Here is a 21,104-nt window from a genome sequence, read left to right on the forward strand (position 1 = left end):
GGCAGGCCTAGACATTCAAACAGGATATCAATGGCCTAGGGAGAATGAAAGGGAAAGGAACATGGACATCTATTCATTGATTCCATATCCATTTACTCGGCACCAACCAGGTACCAATATAGCAGAGGATGAGGTCCCTGGCCCACGGGGCTTACAATCTAGCGGGGAAGAGAGTCAAACGGGTAACACATCCATAGATGAGGCAACTGCAGGGCCTGAAATGTGAGCGGGACGAAACAGAGAGAGGAGCTGGGGAGCCCTTCAGAGGGAGAGGTCAGGGGAGGCCTCTTCGAGCTGAGGCTGGAAGGATGAGCGGCCAGATGCGCAGAGACGGGGGGCAGTTGTGGGCTCCAAGACGTAGGGGCGGGAGCAGGCTTCCAGAACAGAACGGGTGGCCGTGTAGCTGGAGTAAATGAGAAGCTGAGTGGGAGGCAGAAGTGAGGTAAAAGTCAGATAAAGAACTGGCCTTTCATTCCAGCCAATGGGAAGCCACTGGGGGCTGGTGTTTTGGTTTTTTGGGTTGGTGGGTTGTTTGTTTTCATATGAGGAGGGACTTGTCCTCAAGGATGAGTCAGGAAGAAAGAGGAGATGGGCACAGCCCAGGTAGGTGTACTGTAGAAGTAAGGTGAGGGCTTCCCCCATGCTGGGCTCCTGTTTCCTCAGTGACATGAGGCTTGGTCAACGCGGCACGAGGGGTGGGGGATAATGGCGGGACATGTGTCCATTAGGCCATGTCAGGCTTCCAGGGTCCAGGATGGAGCCATGATCTAGCCCTAAGGAAGCCAGGCTCTAACCAGCCCTCGTGCTCACCAACACCTAGCGGTTCCCTAGGGAGACGGAGGCACTTCCTTGACTGGCCCCTCCCCTGCCATCGAGAAGAGACCAATAGTAGCCACTGAAGCCTCCACCGTCACAATCAGATGTCACCTACAGCCACCATCATAACCACCGTCACCCTCACAATAGGCACAAGGACAGGGTAGGAAACCCTGCTCCTGGGAATGAACGGGACCCTGTAAGCTAGCTGCGGGGGACCTGGGGAAGACACGGTCCTGGGACACGGCCAGTGGCGTGCTGGAGCTGGCTCCCCCTGGCTTGTGAGAGCTGAGTCTGTGAGTCTCCTCCCAATTCTGCATGCAGTAACGGCAGGGGGAGGCTGAAATCAAGCACAGTGGGGGAGTTTTTGCAATTTTTCCCAGCTACCCAGTTCACCAACATACCTCTGGACAGAGCCCTGAAGACAGGGAGAGACCCCGACCCCACCACTTGCCCCTGTAAACTCCAGAGCCTGGAGCAGGATCAGCAGAAGGAGGCAGCCAACCACGTCCACAGAGTCTGGGGGGGGGGGGGGATGTGGGTGGAGACAGGAGGTCGTCTGCCCCCAAGATACATCTGATAGTGAACTGGGACCCTGCGTATTAGCTCAGGGACATCACCTTCACCGGAGCCTCTGCTCCAGCCCAGGAGCCCAGGAGTGGGCTCCCAGCCAGGCCGCCTGACTCACCATCTTGGAGTTGGAATCCTGGGCTGGGTCTGTCCTGGAAGGGCTGCTTCTCCCCGTCCCCTGATCTCAGGATGAGCCCTGACCCTGGTCACAAACTGGGCCTGAGCCCGGTGACAAAAGATCTCCACCCAGGCCCGGACAGAGCCCCACCCTGGTTCTGGGTTGGGCTCTGATAGGCCACAGAAAACACTCTCACCTCCATCTGCACACAGGCCCTGGCTCAGCCCTAGACTCACAGGCCCCTGCGCCCCAAGCGGAGCAGGCCTGGAGAGGGACTGGCTCAGCACCTCTGCAGTCCTCCTGCCTGGAAAAGCAAATGGTGGAAAACAAAACAAAATTAAAAGTCACCACCAGCTCCTCCTTGCTTTAGTGACACATCTCTGTCTTAGGAAATAAGGCCTAAAGGCAAAGTACATTTTCTAAGGCTAACCCCTCCCCACCTCTGCCAGGCTCCCTCTTCGATTTGGAGGATTCTTGCCCTAAACTGTTCCTCCCACTGTCCCCAGACACAGGCCTCCCTGTTGCCAGGAGGAGAGAGAGCTGTGAAAGTCCCAGGAACTTCATCTGAGAGCCTAGGGGATGGAGGCCAGGATCTTATCTGGCTTATGGACTTGGGCAAGACTCTTCTCTTCTCCACACCTCAGTTTTCCCATCTGTACAGTGGGAGATTTAGCCCTCCTGCTCTAATATCCGAAGTTAGGAAACCTGATGGAAATTCAGGGCCCCGTATTCAAGCATCGGAAGGGCTGTCTTTTCTGGGTAATTCAGATCCAGGGGACCCACGAGACCCAAGAAACTCTTCCTAAAACATGTATGGGCTACTGGGTCCAAGTACTGGCATATCCTCTTAGTTCTGGTACCCTGTACTAGTGACTTAGCTTCTCTGGCCATCTGTCTTCTCATCTGTCAAATGGCAATAACACCAAGTTTGTGAGGATCAAATGAGGCAGTGGCAAGAAAAGTGCTTTGTAAGCTGCAGGGTACAGTACTCCTGGGAGGGAGGGACAGTTATTATTGGTGTCGGTATGGGTTGACGTTTTGCCTTCCAGCAGAGCCCAGAAAGTGGACCAATCTGGCCTAGCTCTCAAGTGAGAGATCTCCTCAAAGTCTCTCCAGGACCCTCGACCCCAGCCCTGCCAAGAACCAGCTTGAGCCCAGCATAAGCCTGCTACCTGGCCTCCCTACCTCAGGACGGGACAAATCTTCCTCACTGGACCCCAAAGATTGCAGGCTTTAGAGCTGGACCAGCCTTGGGGATCCTCAGATCCCATCTCCTTATAGAGGCCCAGATAGGAAAGGGGCTTGCTCCAGGAGGCACACAGCATGTTAGTGGCAAAGCTGGGCCTCAGACGCAGCCCTCTCCTTCCTATGAGACTCTTTGCTCTAACTCTGGCCTCTAAAAACAGTGTCCCCTTGGAATCCTGACAGCACCAATGCCCCTGCAGCTGCCCCAAGTCAGCAGACCCTGGCCAGGCGGGGACTCTGGGAGAGAGGGGCTGTCCAAGGCATCCCTCCACAGGCTTCACGCTCTGATGGGCTCTCACCTCCTCCAGAAAGCCTTCCCTGACTGGCACCCAGAAAGGCTCAAAAGTGACTTTCCCCCCACACCTCCCCTTTGACAGAAAACCCCTTAAAGATGAAAGGCGTCTGCCTGCCCGTCTGCTAGCCCCTACATGGAGTTTCTTCAGGGTAGAAAACAGCTGAATTCTTCTGGGCTTCCCACCACAGGGGCCTAGCCCAAACTGAGGGCAAAGGGAATAAGAGGAGAAGAAAAGGGGAGGGGAAGGGAGGGGAGGGGAGGGCAGGCTGGGCAAGTGATCACTGCCCTGGGAGTTTGAGACCCAAGCCATTGGCAGGGAAGAGGGTGAGGCTGCCAGGACTGGAGACCCGGAAGCCCCGCCTCCTTGGACTTCAATTCCCCGGGCCTCCCTCCCTCCCCCACGGTCCATTCCCCCAGGGCGGGCTCCTCCCGTGGGAACTGCTGTCTCGGCAGCGGCGCCCAGCCACGCGGCTGCCAGGAATGAAGCTGGGCAGCGGTCGGGGCGGGCCTGGACAGGGCTGCCCCTTGCTCGGGCCTGGGGACCGGGCAGCTCTGGGCCGAGGCGGGCAGGGAGGGCAGCTGCGTGGGCCCTGGGAGCTGGACGCGCGCGACCTTCTGCTGCCTGCAACAGCGGCCGGACAGCACCTGGGAGCTGGTTAGAGGTGTAGACTCCCAGGTCCTACCCCGGACCTGCTGATTCAGAATCTGCATTTTAACAAGAGCCCCAGGTGACTCCTAGGCACATCGCAATTTGAGAAGTCCTGTTCTAACAAGAGTCCTCCTGCGTGCGTACAGGTTAAAGAAAAGGCGCCTACAAACTTCCAGTTATAAAATGAGTAAGTCACAGGGATGTAATGTACAGCATGGTGACTACAATTAATAACACCGATTGTATATTTAAGAGGTGCTGACAGAGTAGATCTTAAAAGTTCTCACCACAAAAAAACAAATTGTAACTATGTATGGTGACAGATGTTAACTTCTTGCAGTGATCACTTCACAGTATAAACAAATATCTAATCGTTATGTTGTACACCTGAAACGTATAATGTTATATCAATTATATCTCAATTTCAAAAATTAAATCATGAAGAAAAGACATAGATTACCTTCCTTTTATTTCTTCTTTAAGTTTCAGATAGGATATTATCTTTTTCCCCCCAAATTAGGAATGTATAAGTAGGATTATATTACCTATGAATTGTATTCCATCACAGGAAAGAGGTATTGCAGAATATTTGTTATAAAATGGAGCATGGGGGAGGGGAGTGCCTGGGTGGCTCAGTCAGTTAAGCATCCGACTTCGGCTTAGGTCATGATCTCATGGTTCGTGAGTTTGAGCCCCACGTCAGGCTCTGTGCTGGCAACTTAGAGCCTGGAGCCTACTTTGGATTCTGTGTCTCTGTCTCTCCCTGCCCTCCCCTGCTCTCTCTCTCTCTCTCTCTCTCAAAAATAAAGAAACGTTAAACATGTTTTTAAAAAAATGGAGCGTGGGGTCTGCTGGGGCTGGAAACCCACTGATGAGAACCCGCTCCTGTTTTCAGTCAGCAACCTCAGCCCTGAGGAGACAGAAATGGGGGTGAGCAGCCCTTGAACCTGAGAAGCTTCTACTCTAGCAGGGGTAGACTACTCTAGCAGACTCTAGCAGACTCTAGCTTCTACTCTAGCAGACTCATATCACCCACCACTTTCCTGAGCCTCAGTTTCCTCACTCATGGAATGGGCATAATTAATCATCAGTCATCACCACTTCTAACAGGCTCCGCCAAGCTTGGGGACAGGGAGGAGCTTTGTGAGCAGCCTCAAACCTGAGGCAGGAGAGGTCCCAGAGTGCCCTGTTCACAGCTCAGCCTTCTGGTGCATCTTCCTGCCCTTCCAGCCCCCAGCCTTCCTGTTCTTCCCTCGAGCCTCGTCTTCATCTATGGTCTTACTCTTCTTCCTTCCTCTTTGATCCCCCCCCAAAAACACCTGTCTGAACCTTGCTCCCTTTAGCAAATTAGCACTGTTTCTGGAAGGAGCGAACATTCATTGAATGCCAAGTACACAGGCATCACTCGCACACGGGGTCTTTTATGCCAGCCCTGAGAGGTAGGTGATAATGCCCCCAATAAACAGATGAGGAAACTGAGGCTCAGAGAAGGGGAGTGATGTGCATCCAGAGCGTAGAGCCAAAAAGAGGCCCAGATGGAATAGGAACTCAAGCTTTGGGCTCCCACTACCGCAGGCTTCCTCAGCTGGAAAGCAGGAACCAATTTTCAGTGACCTTAGGGAGGACTAAATTTAAAGTCTCGCCTCAGGGATCTGGCTGTGGCCACACTGCACCACTCCCTGCAAGATCCGCTTCTAGAAGAGTGCTCCTTCCTGCTTTCTTCAAAGCATCCCTTCACTTATTCCATGAATATTTATTGAGCGCTGAATAACCGGCAACACGGTTCCAGGAGCTGGGGTACACAGAAAACAAAACCAGGCAAAATCTCTGCCCTCCTGGAGCTTCTGTTCTAACAGGGAAAAGGAAAACAAACAAACAAACAAACAAACACATGCGCACACACATAGCCACCCACCTACCCCCCCTCCCCACACACACACAGCATGATGTGTAGATGGCGTTGGGTGCTATGGGAACCATAAAGAGGAGAGAAGAGGTCTCTGGGGTGGGAGATTGCCATGCTCATTGGTTAGTGAGCAAGGCCTCGGTGAGAAAAGAACCTGGAGGAATGAGGGAGAAGCCAGGTGGCTCTCAAGAATGAGTTGGGCAGGGGTGCCTGGGTGGCTCAGTCGGTTGAGCGTCCAACTTCGGCTCAGGTCATGATCTCGCAGTTCGTGGGTTCGGGCCCCACATCGGGCTCTGTCCTGAATGCTTGCTCAGAGCCTGGAGCCTGCTTCAGATTCTGTGTCTCCTTCTCTGTCTGCCCCTCCTCCGCTTGCACTCTGTCTCGCTGTGTCTCTCAAAAGTAAATACACGTAAAAAAATAAAAAAATAAAAAGAGTGAGTTGGGCAGATGATAGAGCAATCGCAAAGGCCCTGGGGTGGGACAGGAGCATCCAGGAGGCCAGTGCACCTACAACAGAGGAGGGAGAGGAGAGGAGGAGACGAGGCGGTGGGTATCCTGGAGAGCCTTGTGATTCGAAGGACTTTGGCCTTCTTCCAAGTGAGATGGAGGTATTGCAATGGCGTGACCTGGCTTATGTTTTAAAAGGATCACCCAGGCTGCTGGATTGAAAATAGACTGTAAGAGACAAGTACAAAAGCAGGGGGCCAGTAGGGAGACTCCAATAATCCAGGAGAAGGGCGATGGTCACGAGGTGGCAGTAAGTGGCGGTTGGGGGTGGGATGGGGTCAGACTTTGTATTCAGAAGGCAAAGCCAACAGGACTTGCTGACACTTGATGTGGCACATGAGAGAAAAGGGAGCAAAAAAATCGCTTCGGATTTTCAGCCCAAGAACTAGAAGTTGCCATGTGCTACGGGAGGAGCATTTCAGTTCGAGAATTCCGCTCTGGACGTGTGAAGTTTGAGAAGACAACAAACATACAAGAACAGACGGTTCCCAACTTAACGACGGGTCACCTTACAATCTTTTGACTTTACAACGGTATGGAAGCGATATGCATTCTGTAGAAACGATACTTCAGATTTTGATTTTGGATCTCTCCCCAGGTTCGAGATATGGGGTTAGATCCTAGATCCTCTCGTGACGCTGGGCAGTGGCATTGGTGGCTCCCAGTCAGCCAGCGATCACAAGGGTAAATAACTGATACTTTGACAACCATCTCGCACCCGTACAACCATTCCGTCTGTCACTTCCAGTACAGCATTCAAAACGTTGCAGGAGATATTCAGCGCTTTATTACAAAATAGGCTTTGCGTGAGATGCTTTTGCCCAACTGTAGACCGATATAAGCATTCAAGTACGTTTAAGGTTGGCTCAGTTAAGCATCCGACTCTTGATTTCAGCTCAGGTCGTGAGGTCATGGTTCGTGACATGGAGCCCGGAGTCAGGCTCCTCACTGACAGTACGAAGCCTGCTTGGGATTCTCTCCCTCCCTCCCTTTCTGTGCCTCACCCGCTCATGCACTCTTTCTCAAAATAAATAAATAAACACTAGAAAAATAATTGCATAAGCCTGGGATTGGGAAGCGAGCTCGGGCCTGGAATACGTAAAGCTGGGGTTTGCCAGCACGTGGATGGCCTTTAAAGCTTGAAACTGACTGAAATCACCAAGGGAGTGAGTACAGACAGAGAAGACGCGAGGACTAGGGAGTGAGTCCTGGGCATGTCACTGCTTAGAGGTTGAGGGAACGAGGTGACAACAAACCAGCAGTCAATGAAATAAAAACGTCAGGGCGGTAGACTGTCTTAGATACCAAGTGAAGCAAGTATTTCAAGAAGGAAGGAGTGATCAGCCACAAGTAATTTGCAGGTCTAGTAACATACGAGGATTAAGAATTAACAATTAGAATGGGAGGAATTTTTCAAATCACATATATGCTAAGGGACTTATATCTAGAGAACTTTATATCTAGAGGACTTACATCTTTAGATATCAAGAACCCTTAAGAGTCAACAATGCTAAAAGTAATACAATTACAAAATGGGCAGAGGACTTGAGAGACGTTTCTCCGAAGACACAGACAGCCAATAAACACATGGAAAGATGTTCAGCACCATTAGCGATCAGAGAAATGAAAATCAAGACCATTCCAACACCACCTCATACCCACTAAGATGGAGATGGTAAACAAACAAAACAAGTGTTGGCGACGATGGGGAGAAATTGGAACCTTCGTACGCTGCTGGTGAGAACGTAAAATGGTGCAGCCACTGTGGGAAACAGTCTAGCATCTCCTCGAATGGTTAAACATCAACTTCCCTTATGACCAGCATTTCCACTCCCAGGAATATACCCAAGAGGAATGAAAACATATGTCCACACAAAACCTTGACAACACCACGAATGAGCTCTAACTATAGACTTGGGATGATTGTGACATGTCAACATAAGCTCATCAACTGTCACAAATGTACTGCTATGGTGGGGGTGTTTATCATGGGGGAGATTGTGCGTGTGTGGGGGCAGAGAGCATATGGGAACTCTCTGTACCTTCCTCTTAATGTTGTTATGAATTGAAAACTGCTCTAAAAAAAATTTTTTTTTTAAATAGGCTCCACGCTGGGCTTGGAGCCCAACAAGGGGCTTGAATTCAGAACTCTGCGATCAAGACCTGAGCTGAGATCAAGAGTTGGATGCTTAACTGACTGAGCCACCCAGGTGCCCCTAAAAATATTTTTAAAGAACTTGCACATGACTATTCATAACAGCCAAAAAGTGGAAACAACCCAAACGTCTATCGACTGATGGACTGATAAATAAAATGTGGAATATCCATCTATCCACAGAATATCATTTGGCAATAAAGAAAAAGTGAAATACTAATGCTACAATATAGATGAACCTTGAAAACATTATGCTAAGTAAACGAAACCAGTCACAAAAGACCACCATTTATCTGAATGTCCAGAAAGGGCCAATGTATACAGGGACACAAAGCCAGTCGGTGGTTGCCTATGGCTGTGAGCTGAGGGGGCTTGAGGGAAATGGGGGGTGACCTCTAGAGGGTACAGGGTTTCTTTCTGGAGTAATAAAAAAAGTTCTAAAATTGATCATGGTACTGGTTGAACAACTCTGAATGTACAAAAAACCACTACATTGTATGCTTTATATGGGTGAAGTGTATGCTATGCAAATTATACCTCAATAAAGCTATTACTTAAAGCAATTGATGATTGGACTCAGCAATGTGAAGGTCACAGGTGACCTTGACGAAACAGTTTCGGTGCCGTGGTGGGGACAAAGCCTGACTGAAGTGTGTTCAAGAAAGAACAGAATAACTGAAGACAGTGAGTACAGACATTTTCAAAGAGTTTGCTATATAGAGAAATGGAAGGGAGATGTGAGATCAAGAGAGGTGTGTTTTAATTTTGTTGGGTTTTTTTTTTTTTAGACACAAGAAATTATGTTCTAACATTAATTGGAACGATGCAGTGGAGAAGGGGAAATGGCCAGAGTGAAGTCCTTGAGCAGGTGAGAGGCAGGGGTCCTGGTGTATAAGTGGAGGGGTTGCCGCAGAGAGGAGCAAGCGGGGTTCATCCGAAGCAGCAGGAGGGAGGCTAGAAATGAGGCACAGACCCAGTGATTGGGTAGGTGTTGAGAGTCTGCAGAAATTCTCCTTTGATTGCTTCTATTTTCTCAGTGATGTAGGAAGCGAGGTCTTCCGCCAAGAGGGGGCGGGGGAGGAGCTGTCCAGGACTGAGGGGAGGAAGAGAGTTAAGGAATTGTGTCTAGGACCGCAGGGGAGTGACAGCACCAGGCTCTCCTCTACGGGTAAGACAGCCACACAGTGCGCAGGGCCCCCTGGAGAGGCCCCCTGACGCTCAAGTGAGACCTGTCGGCAGAACTGTGTGTCTTTCTCCAGCTTCAGTCAACTGTGGGGCACAAACGTACAGCTGAATTAACCAGGGTGTGGTTTTGCCAGGTGAGCGCAGTTTAACAAGAGGGGAGCAAGGTGGGTGAGGGTGTGTGCAAGGAAGTAATTATAATGATGGTCTGTGGAATCAAAGCTGGTTAAGGAGGCTAGAAACAGTGGGGGAAAGGTGGGAGGATCAGTGGACTGAAGGGCCTGGTGAGTCAGGACCCAAGGCAAGGTACTGACAAGGTCCAGGAAAGTACTTTGGCCATGAGGGGCTGAGGCAGGATGGATGGCAAGAACCACAGAGGAGGGGAGGGGATTCTCCAGAGGCAAGGATTGTCCCTGCGTAATCGAACAAACCAAATCATCCTCAGAGGCAGGCCCAGGGTAGGGCCTGGGCGTGGGGTTCAGCCAGATCTGGGTGTGAAGCCTGTCCTTCCAACCATGGGGCCCTGCACAAATTAATTTGTTTCTCTGAGCCTCAGTTCCCTCTCATGCAAAGTGAGAGATCACTCCTTTGTCAAAAGATTATGTTCTGAAAATGGAATAAGAAACTGTATGGAAATTGCCTAGTGTGGTTGCAGGCACAGGGTGCTCAGTAATGTGGGCTGATCCCAGAATGCTCTTGTCTGGAGTTCCAGGGCAGAGGAGGGGCCAATGTGGAAGCCAACACTCTCCACAGGACCCCTTCTCCTTCCCACCACCTGAAATCGTAGGTGAATGGAAAGGCCTGACTCCATTTCACCGCCATTTTACAGAATAGGAAACTGAGGCCCAGAAAGGGAAAGTGACTTACCTATGTCACTACAACTCGACTATCATAGAGAGTAAATTTCCTTTTAAAATCAGAGTCAGGGGGCACCTGGATGGCTCAGTCGGTTGAGCGTCCGACTTCACCTCAGGCCATGATCTCACGGTTCGTGGATTCGAGCCCCGTGTCGGGCTCTGTGCTGTCAGCTCAGAGCCTGGAGCCTGCTTCGGATTCTGTGTCTCCCTCTCTCTCTCTCTCTCTCTCTGCCCTTCCCCTGCTCACACTCTGTCTCTCTCTCAAAAATAAACATTAAAGAAAAAAAAAACTTAAATAAAAAGTAAAAATTAAAAAAATTTTAAATTTAAAAATTAAATCAGAGTCAGAAATTAAGATGGGAAATATGTACTGGAGGGAAAAGGCTCATATATAATATTTGAAAGCCAGATGGACTTGACTCTTCAGAGGGTACCCCAGCCATTGTTCCCCTCCATTCCCTGGGACAATAAAAAGTTGGCCGTGGTGAAGGTGAAAAACCCTCCTGAGATGCCCCTGCTCTCTCGTCTTCTCTCTTCTCTTCCTACATCCCCAAATCACACACACTCCCAGGGCAGTGATGCTCAGGTCCTGTCATTGGGCAAACATTGGTCCGATTAGCTTTGAAACAGAAGTGTCAACAGAAGGGTGATTCATAGCTCAAGCATTTGCTAATTGCTCTTCCTAGCCCAGACAGCAGGAGGGAGAGAGAGGGAAGGAGATCTCTAAGTTTCCTTTCTTAGAGAACTTGATTCTAGAGCATCGGGTGGCCCTATACCCGGCTGCCCTCACGGGGCCCTACCCCTGTGCAGTTCCAACCCCAACCAATCTCCCTGGGCAAACCCCTCTGGCTCTCTGGACACCAGTTTCACCATACATAAAGTGAGAAGTGAATGAACAAAATGACTGTCACAGCCCCCTGCCCCCAGCTCGGGCCTTCAGAGTTGTAGGAATGTATGGTCTGGTACCCTCTCTGCTGCCCGGCCCGTCCAGGGACAAGCACAGGGAGATGGGACAGAAGTGGATCCAGAACCTGTAATGGGAATGCAACCTCCTTAGGGAGGCTTTCTGCGATCACACCCCCAATGGACATCAATCTCTCCAGTTCTCTCTCTCTCTCACACATATACACATGGCTGCTTTCTCTCCCATTCCCTGTTTTATCTTCTTAGCACTATCTTAAATGTCTTATTTATTTGTCTCCTTGGCCATTGTCTTTCTACACTAGAATGCCAGTTCTAGGGCAGGGACCTCGCCTATCATATCTCGGGGCCTAGCCCAGCCCCTGGCACACAGTAGGTGCTTAGTATATATGTGTTGGTTGGTGGATGAATGAACGAAGGAATAGATACATCTGGAGGGTGGTACCAGGGCTGTGCCAAGTATGACTCTGTGATCTGTGCCAAGTCTTCCATGAGGAGCAGTTGAAAAATAGGGCTCTGGAGTCAGGAGACCTGGATTCAAGTCCCACCCTGCCAATTAGTGGTTGTATGACCATGTCACTTGACCTCTCTAAACCCCCCGGTTTCTTCATCTGTAAACTGAGTATAATGATCCCACATCTTGAGGCGTATTTTTAGAAATTAGAGGTCATGTATGTAAAGCGACCTGATACATAGTAAGTACTAAGTAGATGTTAGTTTCCTTTCTTTTCCTTCCTCTGCAGGGGATTGGAGGTGGTAGATCAGGGGTTTGGAGACTCTGGGCTCAGCAAAGGAAGTTTCTCATCTATTTCTTCTCTTCCAAAAGAAGGGAAAACAAAATAGCAAGGAACTTTACTGAGAACGGTGCAAGGGACTTCCCCATAGTCACACGACCTAGCAGTGGAGCAAGGTCCTCTTCCCTGGGGAAAGAGGAAGCTCCTGATCCCAGACAAAATGGAGAGAAGGGCAAGGGTAGGATCTTGCTTGTGGGGGCCTCCAGAAAGAGGAAGTGACTGCTCTAGTCAGAGAGTCAGGCTCCTGACAAGCTGGTGATCCTGGAATGTAGTTTATCATTTGTAGGTCTCGGTTTCTCCTTCGGTACATTGGGAATATCACTCCTTGCCCAGCCTGCCTTATAGAATGGGAGAGTGTTAGGAGAGTGATATTTAATCTAAGAGAAAATATTGTAGTATACATCAAGCAGACTCAATTTCTGAAATTTTGCCACAGGTACATATTTTAAAATCAGAAGAAAAGATGAATTTAAAAATAACAATGAGGGGGTGCCTGGGTGGCTCAGTCGGTTAAGCATCTGACCTCCGCTCAGGTCATGATCTCACAGTCCATGAGTTCGAGCCCTGCATCAGGCTCTGTACTGACAGCTCAGAGCCTGGAACCCCCGCTCGCTCGCTCGCTCAAAAATAAATAAACATTTTTTAAAAATCTAAAAAAAAAAAAAAAAAAAAAAAGAAAGGAATAAGCCTCATCCCTCTAGGCTCTGTAAAGTGGGAGAGAAAAACATGTAAATATATTATTTCAGTAGAATATACGAAAATGTTTTGGCAACCATAAATAAATCAAAATTTAAAAAATATTTATTTAACATCTTCTCTGGGACAGATAAAGAAACGGGCTCAGAGAGGGTAGTGACTTGCCTGGGGGCACACAGGACCTGATAAGGCTGAGAAGAGGCTGGCACGAAAGACTTCCACCAGCTGCTCAGGAAGCCCCTACCAGAAGACGGTGCAGAGGAGCCCAAGACCCTGGGTCAGGAAAGCCAACTCCCTATTTGCAGCTGCTGTTCATCCTCCAGCCCCGTAAAGGCCCTGCCTGGGTCTGCACAAGTGTAAAGGAAAGAGCATGCGCCACAGATTCTATAGCCCCGGTTCAGCTCCAGGGCTCCAACTCATTTGCTGTGTAACTTTGAGGGAGTCACGCCCCCTCTCTGAGCCGGTTTCCCCTCCCTTAAATGGGAGTGTTAACGCTAGCCAGGCTGTGGTTGGCAAGGGCCAATCAAGAGTGCATTAAGTAATATCTACCTTAGTATACACAGAGTTCGTTACCTTTCTTCAACTCTGGAAGAGCAGGAGGAGCGCTGTGTGGAGTCGAACAAGTGGCGCAATCTCTCTGGGCTTCTGAAAATAGCAAATGACCAGGACCAGGCCAGGGGCCTTCTAAATTCCTTCCAGCGCCAAAAAGAACCCTGGAATTTTTTAGTGGTCCAACTCCGCTACAAACTCCACAGATCACTTCCCTCCCGCCTGCCCCTGGAGGGCGCAGTCCCTTTAAGTCTAGGCCTGCCCCGGCCCGGGCCAATCACGGAAAACAGAAGGTCTTTAAGGACCAAAGGAGGGAATTCAGCCCGTGCAGGTGGGCGGGGCAGGGGCATGCCACCCAGCCAATCGGAATCTCCCTAGCGACGAGTGACCGAGGTGCAAAGCGCTGCTGACCAATGGCAGAGGCGCAGGGAGGCGGGGCGCTCCCACTGTGTGACAGCTGTCTGGACCAATAGACATGTCGCCCGCGGCCTATAAGAGTCCGCTGGGCGCTAGGCTACGGGCTCTAGGGTCGGTTGGTCGTCGCCGTCGGAGGTGTGCCCTGGGTTTGCCTCGCCGTCGCTGCCTCCCAGTCCCTGCAGCCGCGCCCCTCGCCTTGGCCCCGGCCCGGCCGCTCTCCCTGCCCTTCTCCCCTTAGCCACCCCCCGGTTTCTGCCGTCGGGGCCCGGGGCCGGGCTAATGATGCCGTCGGAGAGTGGAGCTGAGAGCCCGGACCAGGCAGCTGCGCAGGTGGGGACGGCTGCGGCCTCGGAGGTGGCCACGGCCGCCCCGGCAGGCGGCGGCCCCGACCCGAAGGCCTCATCGGCCTCCCTCGGACGGCACCTAAGTGGGCTAGGCTGGCCACAGGTGAAGCGACTGGATGCGCTCCTGAGCGAACCGATTCCCATTCACGGGCGCGGCAACTTCCCTACTCTGAGCGTGCAGCCCCGGCAGATTGTGCAGGTGAGAGGGCACTGGGAAGGATTATGGGGTCTCCAGCCTGAGGTTCTTGTGCTGGAAGGCACCCAGAGTCTGTTCGATTCGCTAGACAGCTAGGGAACCTGAGGCTTAAAGAGGCACAGGGACTGTAACAAAATCGCACAGCGTATGGATAGTAGACCATGCGCCCTCCCCACTTGGCTCTCCCTTCCCCCGCCTCTGGAGAGCCCGATCGAACCGTTCACCCTTGCCTTAGCTAGGAAATGGGAGGAGAATGGGGAGGGACTTGGCTGCGGGAAGGGGGGGTGGGGAGAGTGGCGGGTGAACAGATCTGCCTCCTCAGACAAGAGATACCAGGCAGCCCTGAATGGGTAGGTGTTCAAAATCGGGGTTTTTTCACCCCCAAATCGTCATGGCTGGGCCTCACCACCCCCACACCCCTTCCCTCTCTCAAGGTTCTAGGGTCAGATTTTGTCCTGTGCTCCCACAGCTCTTGGCTCAAGAGCCCCGTGGCTAAGTGGAAAAGCCAAGAAATCCCAATAAGGACTCCCTCGCTCTCAACTGGGGTTGTGGCAGGAGGAGATTAAGCACCACGCTGGACCTGGTGGCTGCATGCCGAAAGGCAACGTCGGGTGTCCAGTTTAGGTGTCTCTCCTCTTCCCCAAAGTTGGAAATGAAGGCTGACCCTGCCTCCTGAAGAACAGGAAAAGAGAATTCTGGCAACCCCTCTCCCCATCCTCAGACTCCTTTTTCCCTTTACCTAACTTTTCAGCACCCCTAAACTTACTCTTCCATTTGCGTAACCTAGGTGCTGTCATACTCTGAAATGCCAGAATATGGTAATTACTGTGCCCATTTTGTGGCTGGGGAAGCTGGGGTTCCAAAAGGGGCAGTGAGCTGCCTAAGACTACCTAAAGAAGTGAAAATCAAACCAAGAGAATCATAAGTCTTCCTGGGAGCCGCCTGCTGCAGGTTCAAGGTTTCCCACCCCTTCCCCAGCTCCTAAGACTCAACTTCTGAGTCTTGGGGAAGTCTTCTGATAGAAACCAGAAAATCCAGCCACAATTCCTGGGTATTCCTGCCAGTAGACAGACTTTCCTTCGCTGGAGTTATCCATAGAAGCTAGTGAAGCAGGCCACTCCCCTGCCTCCAATTGCTTCCACTGAGGAGGAGGGTTGTAGGCTAGGGGATTACCTCGCCCTCCCTCCCAGGGAATGGGAGGGGGTGGGGGCAGATTCCCCAGGGCTGACTCACCCAAAGCCCCAGTGGTGCTCACTGAGGCATTCCTCTGCTGCCGGCTGTCATGGGGTAATTAGGAAAAACCAATTGAGGGTTTTTTTTTTTTTCCTTAGGACTCTCAGGTCAACCTTGGGGCCCCAACTACTGTATCTCCAGGACTGTTGTCCCAGACATGGGGGAAGGCAGAGCCCAGTGCAGAAACACCGCTCTGCAGGGATGAGGTGTGCTCTGGAGAGGAAGTCCCTGCCAAACTGCCTTAACTGGTGCCTGCTCTGTGTCAAGCCCTATTCAGGACACTAGGGCCATGGATATGACTGGGACCTCTGGGAGCACTTCCCTGCCTTTGAGATGCTCCCTGCCAGGTGGGGGGGACTGCAGGCCAAAAGGAGCTGACTTTACAGGGCAATAATAGTACAGTGTTCTCCTAGACTAGGGTCAGAGATGTCACGGAACAGGGAGCTGCTAGCTGGCGTGGGGAGAGGCAGGGGAGACTTCAGAGCTGCACCAGGAGGCTGGACATCTGGCTTCAGGGCCTGGACTGTTATCAGTTTTGCTGGGCCCAGCGTCCCCATCTGTTCAATGGGATGAGTTGGGCTACTCTCCCAACACCCTTTCAGGTTTCAGAATCCAAAAGGAACAGGGACCTTCACCTGCCTGCACAATCGCATCCACAGGGAAGGACGTCCATCTCCTGGTGGGAATCAGCAGCTGGCAGCTTCACAAACTATTGGAATATATATGTGTGGTGGGAGGTGCTGCATGTGTATGAGGGGGTGGTAATGGGCTTGGTGTGTGTGGGGATGGGGGCCATCCATGCTGGCTGTGAATGGAAGTGGGAGGTGCTCCAGGTGGGGGGGAGTAGAGGAGGGGTGTTGGGTGTGTGTAATGGGGGATGCTGGCTGTCCATGGTTCAAGAACGAGAACCTTTCTCCCTCTGTACCCCCCCTCCCAAGACGTTGCCTACGGCAGCGATCTGAGCAGTTAGAGATGCTATTCCTGCTTGTACCTGAGCTAGAGGGACCCATTCTCCTGTAGGAGGCCCCCCTGCCCACAGCTCTGGGAGGCCCGGTTCTAATTAAGCTCAGCCACTTATTGGCTGTGTGACCTTGGATAAGTCCTTTGCCCTCTCTGGGCCCAGGGAATTGAAGGAGGCAATCTGATCTCTCCAGCTGCAGCCAGAGGGCCTGCATCAGGCAGCTCCAGAGTCAAGTGTGGCAAGCCCGCTGGCTGACAGCACCTATAGTCCCCCTGTAGGTCTTGGCAGCGGCCCAGGAGCAGAGTGGTTCTGGGGAGGCCCTTGGCACAGGAGAAAGGAGGGTGCAGCCGCTGCCCCCTTCGTGGCTGGAAAGTCTGATTCAGGAGGTTCCAAGCTGCCCTGCAGTCTTTGGGTGTGGCGGTATCTGGGGTCCGCCTGCCAAGCTGGCTGTAGTCACACCTGGGAGAGAGAGACAACAGCTGCTGGCTGGCTGACACAGGAGATTTAACAAGGGTATTGCTGCCTCCTCACCAGGCCAGATGCCATGCCCTGGGGTGAGCATCAGCCTGGGAGCAGGAGCTGGCACTGAGTAAGGCGCAGTCAGCTCTGTTAGGACCTGGGGAGGGGGCTGGTCTGCTCTGCAAGTCTGGCAGGGTCCTTGGGACAAGGTCTTGCCTGCTTCCCTCCTTGGCCCTGCAGGGGCACGGCTGTCAGGCTGTGGGTTGCAAGTCCCACAGGCTAGACTGTAGCAACTGGCCCCTTACTTCCAGCTTCCCCGGTCTGTCTGGCCAAGGCATCTCCCAAACCCCACCTTCCTGTTCCTAACTACCCTGGCTCTGAGCTTCAGTGACTGGACGGTCACCCTCACTCTGAAATTTTGAAAGACAGGGAGGATTAGAACCCTGGGTTATGGTCTCTGCTCCTTCTAAACCCTGGGATGGCAATGTGATAGAATGAGAGTCAGCCACACCTGGATTTGAAGGTGCCTCTAAATGATCTTGGGCAGATGACTACACTCCTGTGAGCCTTGGTTTCCCCATCCATAACTTGGAGAGCATAAAGATCTATCCCCTGTAGATTCTGCTGAGAAGGTCCAGGCATTCAACAGGTGCCTGATATTCCCCACCCCACCCCAAGCTCCTCCCCTCCGTGTTCCTGATGGCCAGTTGCTTATCCCCATAGCCATTACAGTACCTTCCCCCAGTCAGGGTCCTCCTCCCGGAAGCCTTCCTGGAGGGAGCCGCCCGCCTCAGATTGCCCCACTGCAGCTTGCCTCCTCAGCACTTAAGTGCATTCTTTGCGGTAATTCCTTGAGAAGCCAGGAGGGCAGCCCAGCCCAGTGCTGGGCGCTGACTTGGCAGCAAGGCGGGGTTGCAGAATCACTCAGGACAGGAATGCTGCCTGGTCACTTTCAGGATGGTGTGTGAGTCCTCTGGGTTGCTAAGAAAACCGAATGTCTGGGCCCAGCTTCTTTCTTCTCCCCTCACTGTCCTAGGCCCAGAGAGATGCCTCTGGCCAAAGGAACAGACCCGAGATTGCCTGTGGTGGTCCTGTGTCAGCAGATGGGGTCTGCTACCTCTCTTCCTACTTGGGCTGGGTGCCGAGCGCTTCCCGAGATGATCACCCACCTCCTGTCTCAAGAGCAGAAAGTGCCTGAGTTTTAACTTCCAGCCCTGCCACTTCTGAATGACGCCCTCTCTGAACCTTAGCCCCCTCTCGCCCCCGTAAGCCTCAGTTTCCTCATCTCTAAAACAGGTGTAACATGTGCTTCACAGGGTCCTTGTAAAGATGAGTTAAGATGAGCGTGTGTGTCATAGCCAAAAGAGCATGCATGGACTGGAGACTCCAACTGACCTGGGCTCTACTCTCTGACCTTGACACGATTCTTAACCTCTCTGTGCCTCAGCTCCCCCATCTGTGAATTGGGATACTAATGCCCAAATACAGGATCATTGTCAGGGTTAATGTAGTAATGTGGGTGAATGGGAATTACGTTCCCAGCACATTTGAACAGTTAGCATCATGCCTGGCACAAAACAAAGTGTTTCACTTGCAGTTTTAGAGAGGTAGAATCGCACAGTGGTTAAGACCTGCACTGAGTTTGATTCACCAGCTGCGTGACCCTGGGCAAATTACTTGGCCCCTCTGTGCTTCTATTTCTCCATCTGCAAAATGGCATTCACCGTATCTACCTCATAGGGCAGGTAATTGAGAATTATGCAAGTTTATAGCCTAACGAATAAAGTGCTTAGACCGGGACCTGGTATTTAGTAAATTCTACGCATCTGCTATCATCGGTGCTATTCCTTCTGAGTCTTTCCTCTAAACAAGTCATACTCCAGATTAGGAAATCAAAGTTGAGAGGGTTCAATGGCTTTCCAAAGGCACGACAGCTGGTGCGGGGTCAACATGGTTGATGTTGGCGTGATTATCACGGGGAAGCCGGTGGCGGACCCCCGGGGGGGCCCAGACTCCCGCCACCTCTCCCTCCCCCCGTCTCCCCCGCAGGTGGTCCGCAGCAGCCTAGAGGAACGGGGACTGCGCGTGCACGGTGTGCGATTGCACGGCTCGGCTGCCAGCCATGTGCTGCACCCTGAGAGTGGCCTGGGCTACAAGGACCTAGACCTGGTGTTCCGCGTGGACCTGCGCAGCGAGGCGTCCTTCCAGCTGACCAAGGAGGTGGTGCTGGCCTGCCTGCTGGACTTCCTGCCGGCCGGGGTGAGCCGGGCCAAGATCACGCCACTGACGCTCAAGGAGGCGTACGTGCAGAAGCTGGTGAAAGTGTGCACGGACACGGACCGCTGGAGCCTCATCTCGCTGTCCAACAAGAGCGGCAAGAACGTGGAGCTCAAGTTCGTGGACTCGGTCCGGCGCCAGTTTGAGTTCAGTGTGGACTCCTTCCAGATCATCCTGGACTCCCTGCTTCTCTTTGGCCAGTGCTCGTCTACGCCCATGTCTGAGGCCTTCCACCCAACGGTGACAGGTGAGAGCTTGTACGGGGACTTTGCCGAGGCGCTGGACCACCTGCGGCACCGCGTCATCGCCACGCGCAGCCCCGAGGAGATCCGCGGTGGCGGCCTCCTCAAGTACTGCCACCTCCTGGTGCGGGGCTTCAGGCCGCGGCCCAGCACCGATGTGCGCGCCCTGCAACGCTACATGTGCTCCCGCTTCTTCATCGACTTCCCAGACCTGGCGGAGCAGCAGCGCACGCTGGAGCGCTACCTGGAGGCTCATTTCAGCGGGGCCGACTCAGCCCGCCGCTACGCCTGCCTGGTGACGCTGCACCGGGTGGTCAACGAGAGCACCGTGTGCCTCATGAGCCACGAGCGTCGCCAGACGCTGGACCTCATCGCCACGCTGGCGCTCCAGGCGCTGGCTGAGCAGGGCCCCGCCGCTGCGGCCGCCCTGGCCTGGCGCCCCCCGGGCCCCGACGGGGTTGTGCCTGCCACTGTCAGTTACTACGTGACTCCTGTGCAGCCTCTGCTGGCTCGGGCCCACTCCTATCCCACCTGGCTGCCTTGTAACTGACTCAGACCCTCACCACGAGGGACTGGGCCTTCCCTGAGGGAGTGGGGCCTCCCGGAGTGTGGAGAGGAGGTGACCAGAGACAGGCGGCCGCTGCCAAGTGGCCCCGCACCGCTGCAGGGTTGGGCCTCCTACTAAACAGAAGAGACCCCCACTCATCCCCGAGTGAGGCCCCCGTGGGCTTAAGGCCAAGCTGGGGTTCTTGGTAGACAGAACCACACTTTTGGACCAGCATGGTTGTGGGGTGCAGGGGCTGTTTTGTCTTGGGGGCCAATTGCCCTCAGGACACGAAGCATGTTTGGGGCGATAGCCTCCATGCTCATCGTCTTAGGTAGATTTCTGCGGCCTAGGAAGGTCTTGGGTTGGTTTCCGTGGCCTAAAAAGGATCTTTTCGGCTACGGCCAGCCCACAGTGATCCCTGCAGCCCACACAATGACCAAAATATGGTATGGTATGTGAACTACTCACTTCGGGTTGGGCCGGACCCCTAACAAGGCCTGGCCATCCAACCTGGCTAATCACTGGGAGGAGGAAAACTGAGGCACGACGCAGATACCTGGGTTTGCAGAGGGATAGGTTTAGCCCAGTCCCCAAACACCCCCACCCCAAGCTGTCAAGGTGTGCAGTGGGCAGGAGCTAGGCCGCTGGGGGGGGGGGGGGGGAGGGGGCGGGACACACTCCAGGTCCCCTCTGGGGTGTTGTTCCCTTCCCGTGTGTTGTGAGGATCCCTCCTGCCTGGGAGCTTGTTCTCCGAAGGGTGCTGGACCCAAAGTGGCCACAGCCAAGTGCTCTCCCCCACTGGCCTGGTTATGGGTCCCCACTTGGAGGAAGGGGAACCATGCCCCACCCCCTTTCCGATCCCTCTGGATTTGTCACCATTTTGCACTCTGAACACCTGCCAATAAAGATTGTCTACACTAAGCCTAGCACCATGCTTTCTCTTGAGAGAATGACCTTCCACGGTTGTGGGGGCATGGCTGCCTCTTCCAGCCTGCATCTGGCTTGCATTGAGGGCAGGGACATTTGGGCACCCTGGTGTCTGAGTCCTGGCTGTAGCTGGGGGGTTTCACCTCCTTCTCTCCATACCAGCCCCAGCTGGAAAACTGTGCTAGGGGCTCGTGTCTCACGTGTGACTTGTACCTGCAAATTGCCACAGCAGGTCTCTTGT

At 52.8% G+C, this 21,104-nt stretch overlaps 1 protein-coding gene across 1 annotated transcript; it reads left to right on the forward strand.

Annotated features, from left to right (window-relative positions):
- The first annotated feature begins 13,832 nt into the window (after positions 1–13,832).
- On the forward strand, positions 13,833–20,851 carry TENT5B (terminal nucleotidyltransferase 5B). The gene is made up of 2 exons (XM_047084806.1): positions 13,833–14,220; positions 18,920–20,851. Exons 1-2 carry the CDS (start codon positions 13,957–13,959, stop codon positions 19,937–19,939), a joined length of 1,284 nt encoding a protein of 427 aa, XP_046940762.1. The 5' UTR covers positions 13,833–13,956; the 3' UTR covers positions 19,940–20,851.
- Positions 20,852–21,104: the final 253 nt, after the last annotated feature.

This window comes from Lynx rufus, unplaced genomic scaffold (assembly GCF_022079265.1).
Source record: "Lynx rufus isolate CCGP_SWC_20201006 ecotype Redwood Valley unplaced genomic scaffold, mLynRuf1.p SCAF_2, whole genome shotgun sequence".
NCBI classification, from domain to species: domain Eukaryota; kingdom Metazoa; phylum Chordata; class Mammalia; order Carnivora; family Felidae; genus Lynx; species Lynx rufus.

Excerpts from the sequence above, each read along its gene's own strand:
- TENT5B (XM_047084806.1), top strand. The coding sequence starts at position 13,957 with ATGATGCCGTCGGAGAGTGGAGCTGAGAGCCCGGACCAGGCAGCTGCG. Across the intron at positions 14,221-18,919 it reads AGCCCCGGCAGATTGTGCAG|GTGGTCCGCAGCAGCCTAGA; the intron begins GTGAGAGGGCAC and ends TCTCCCCCGCAG.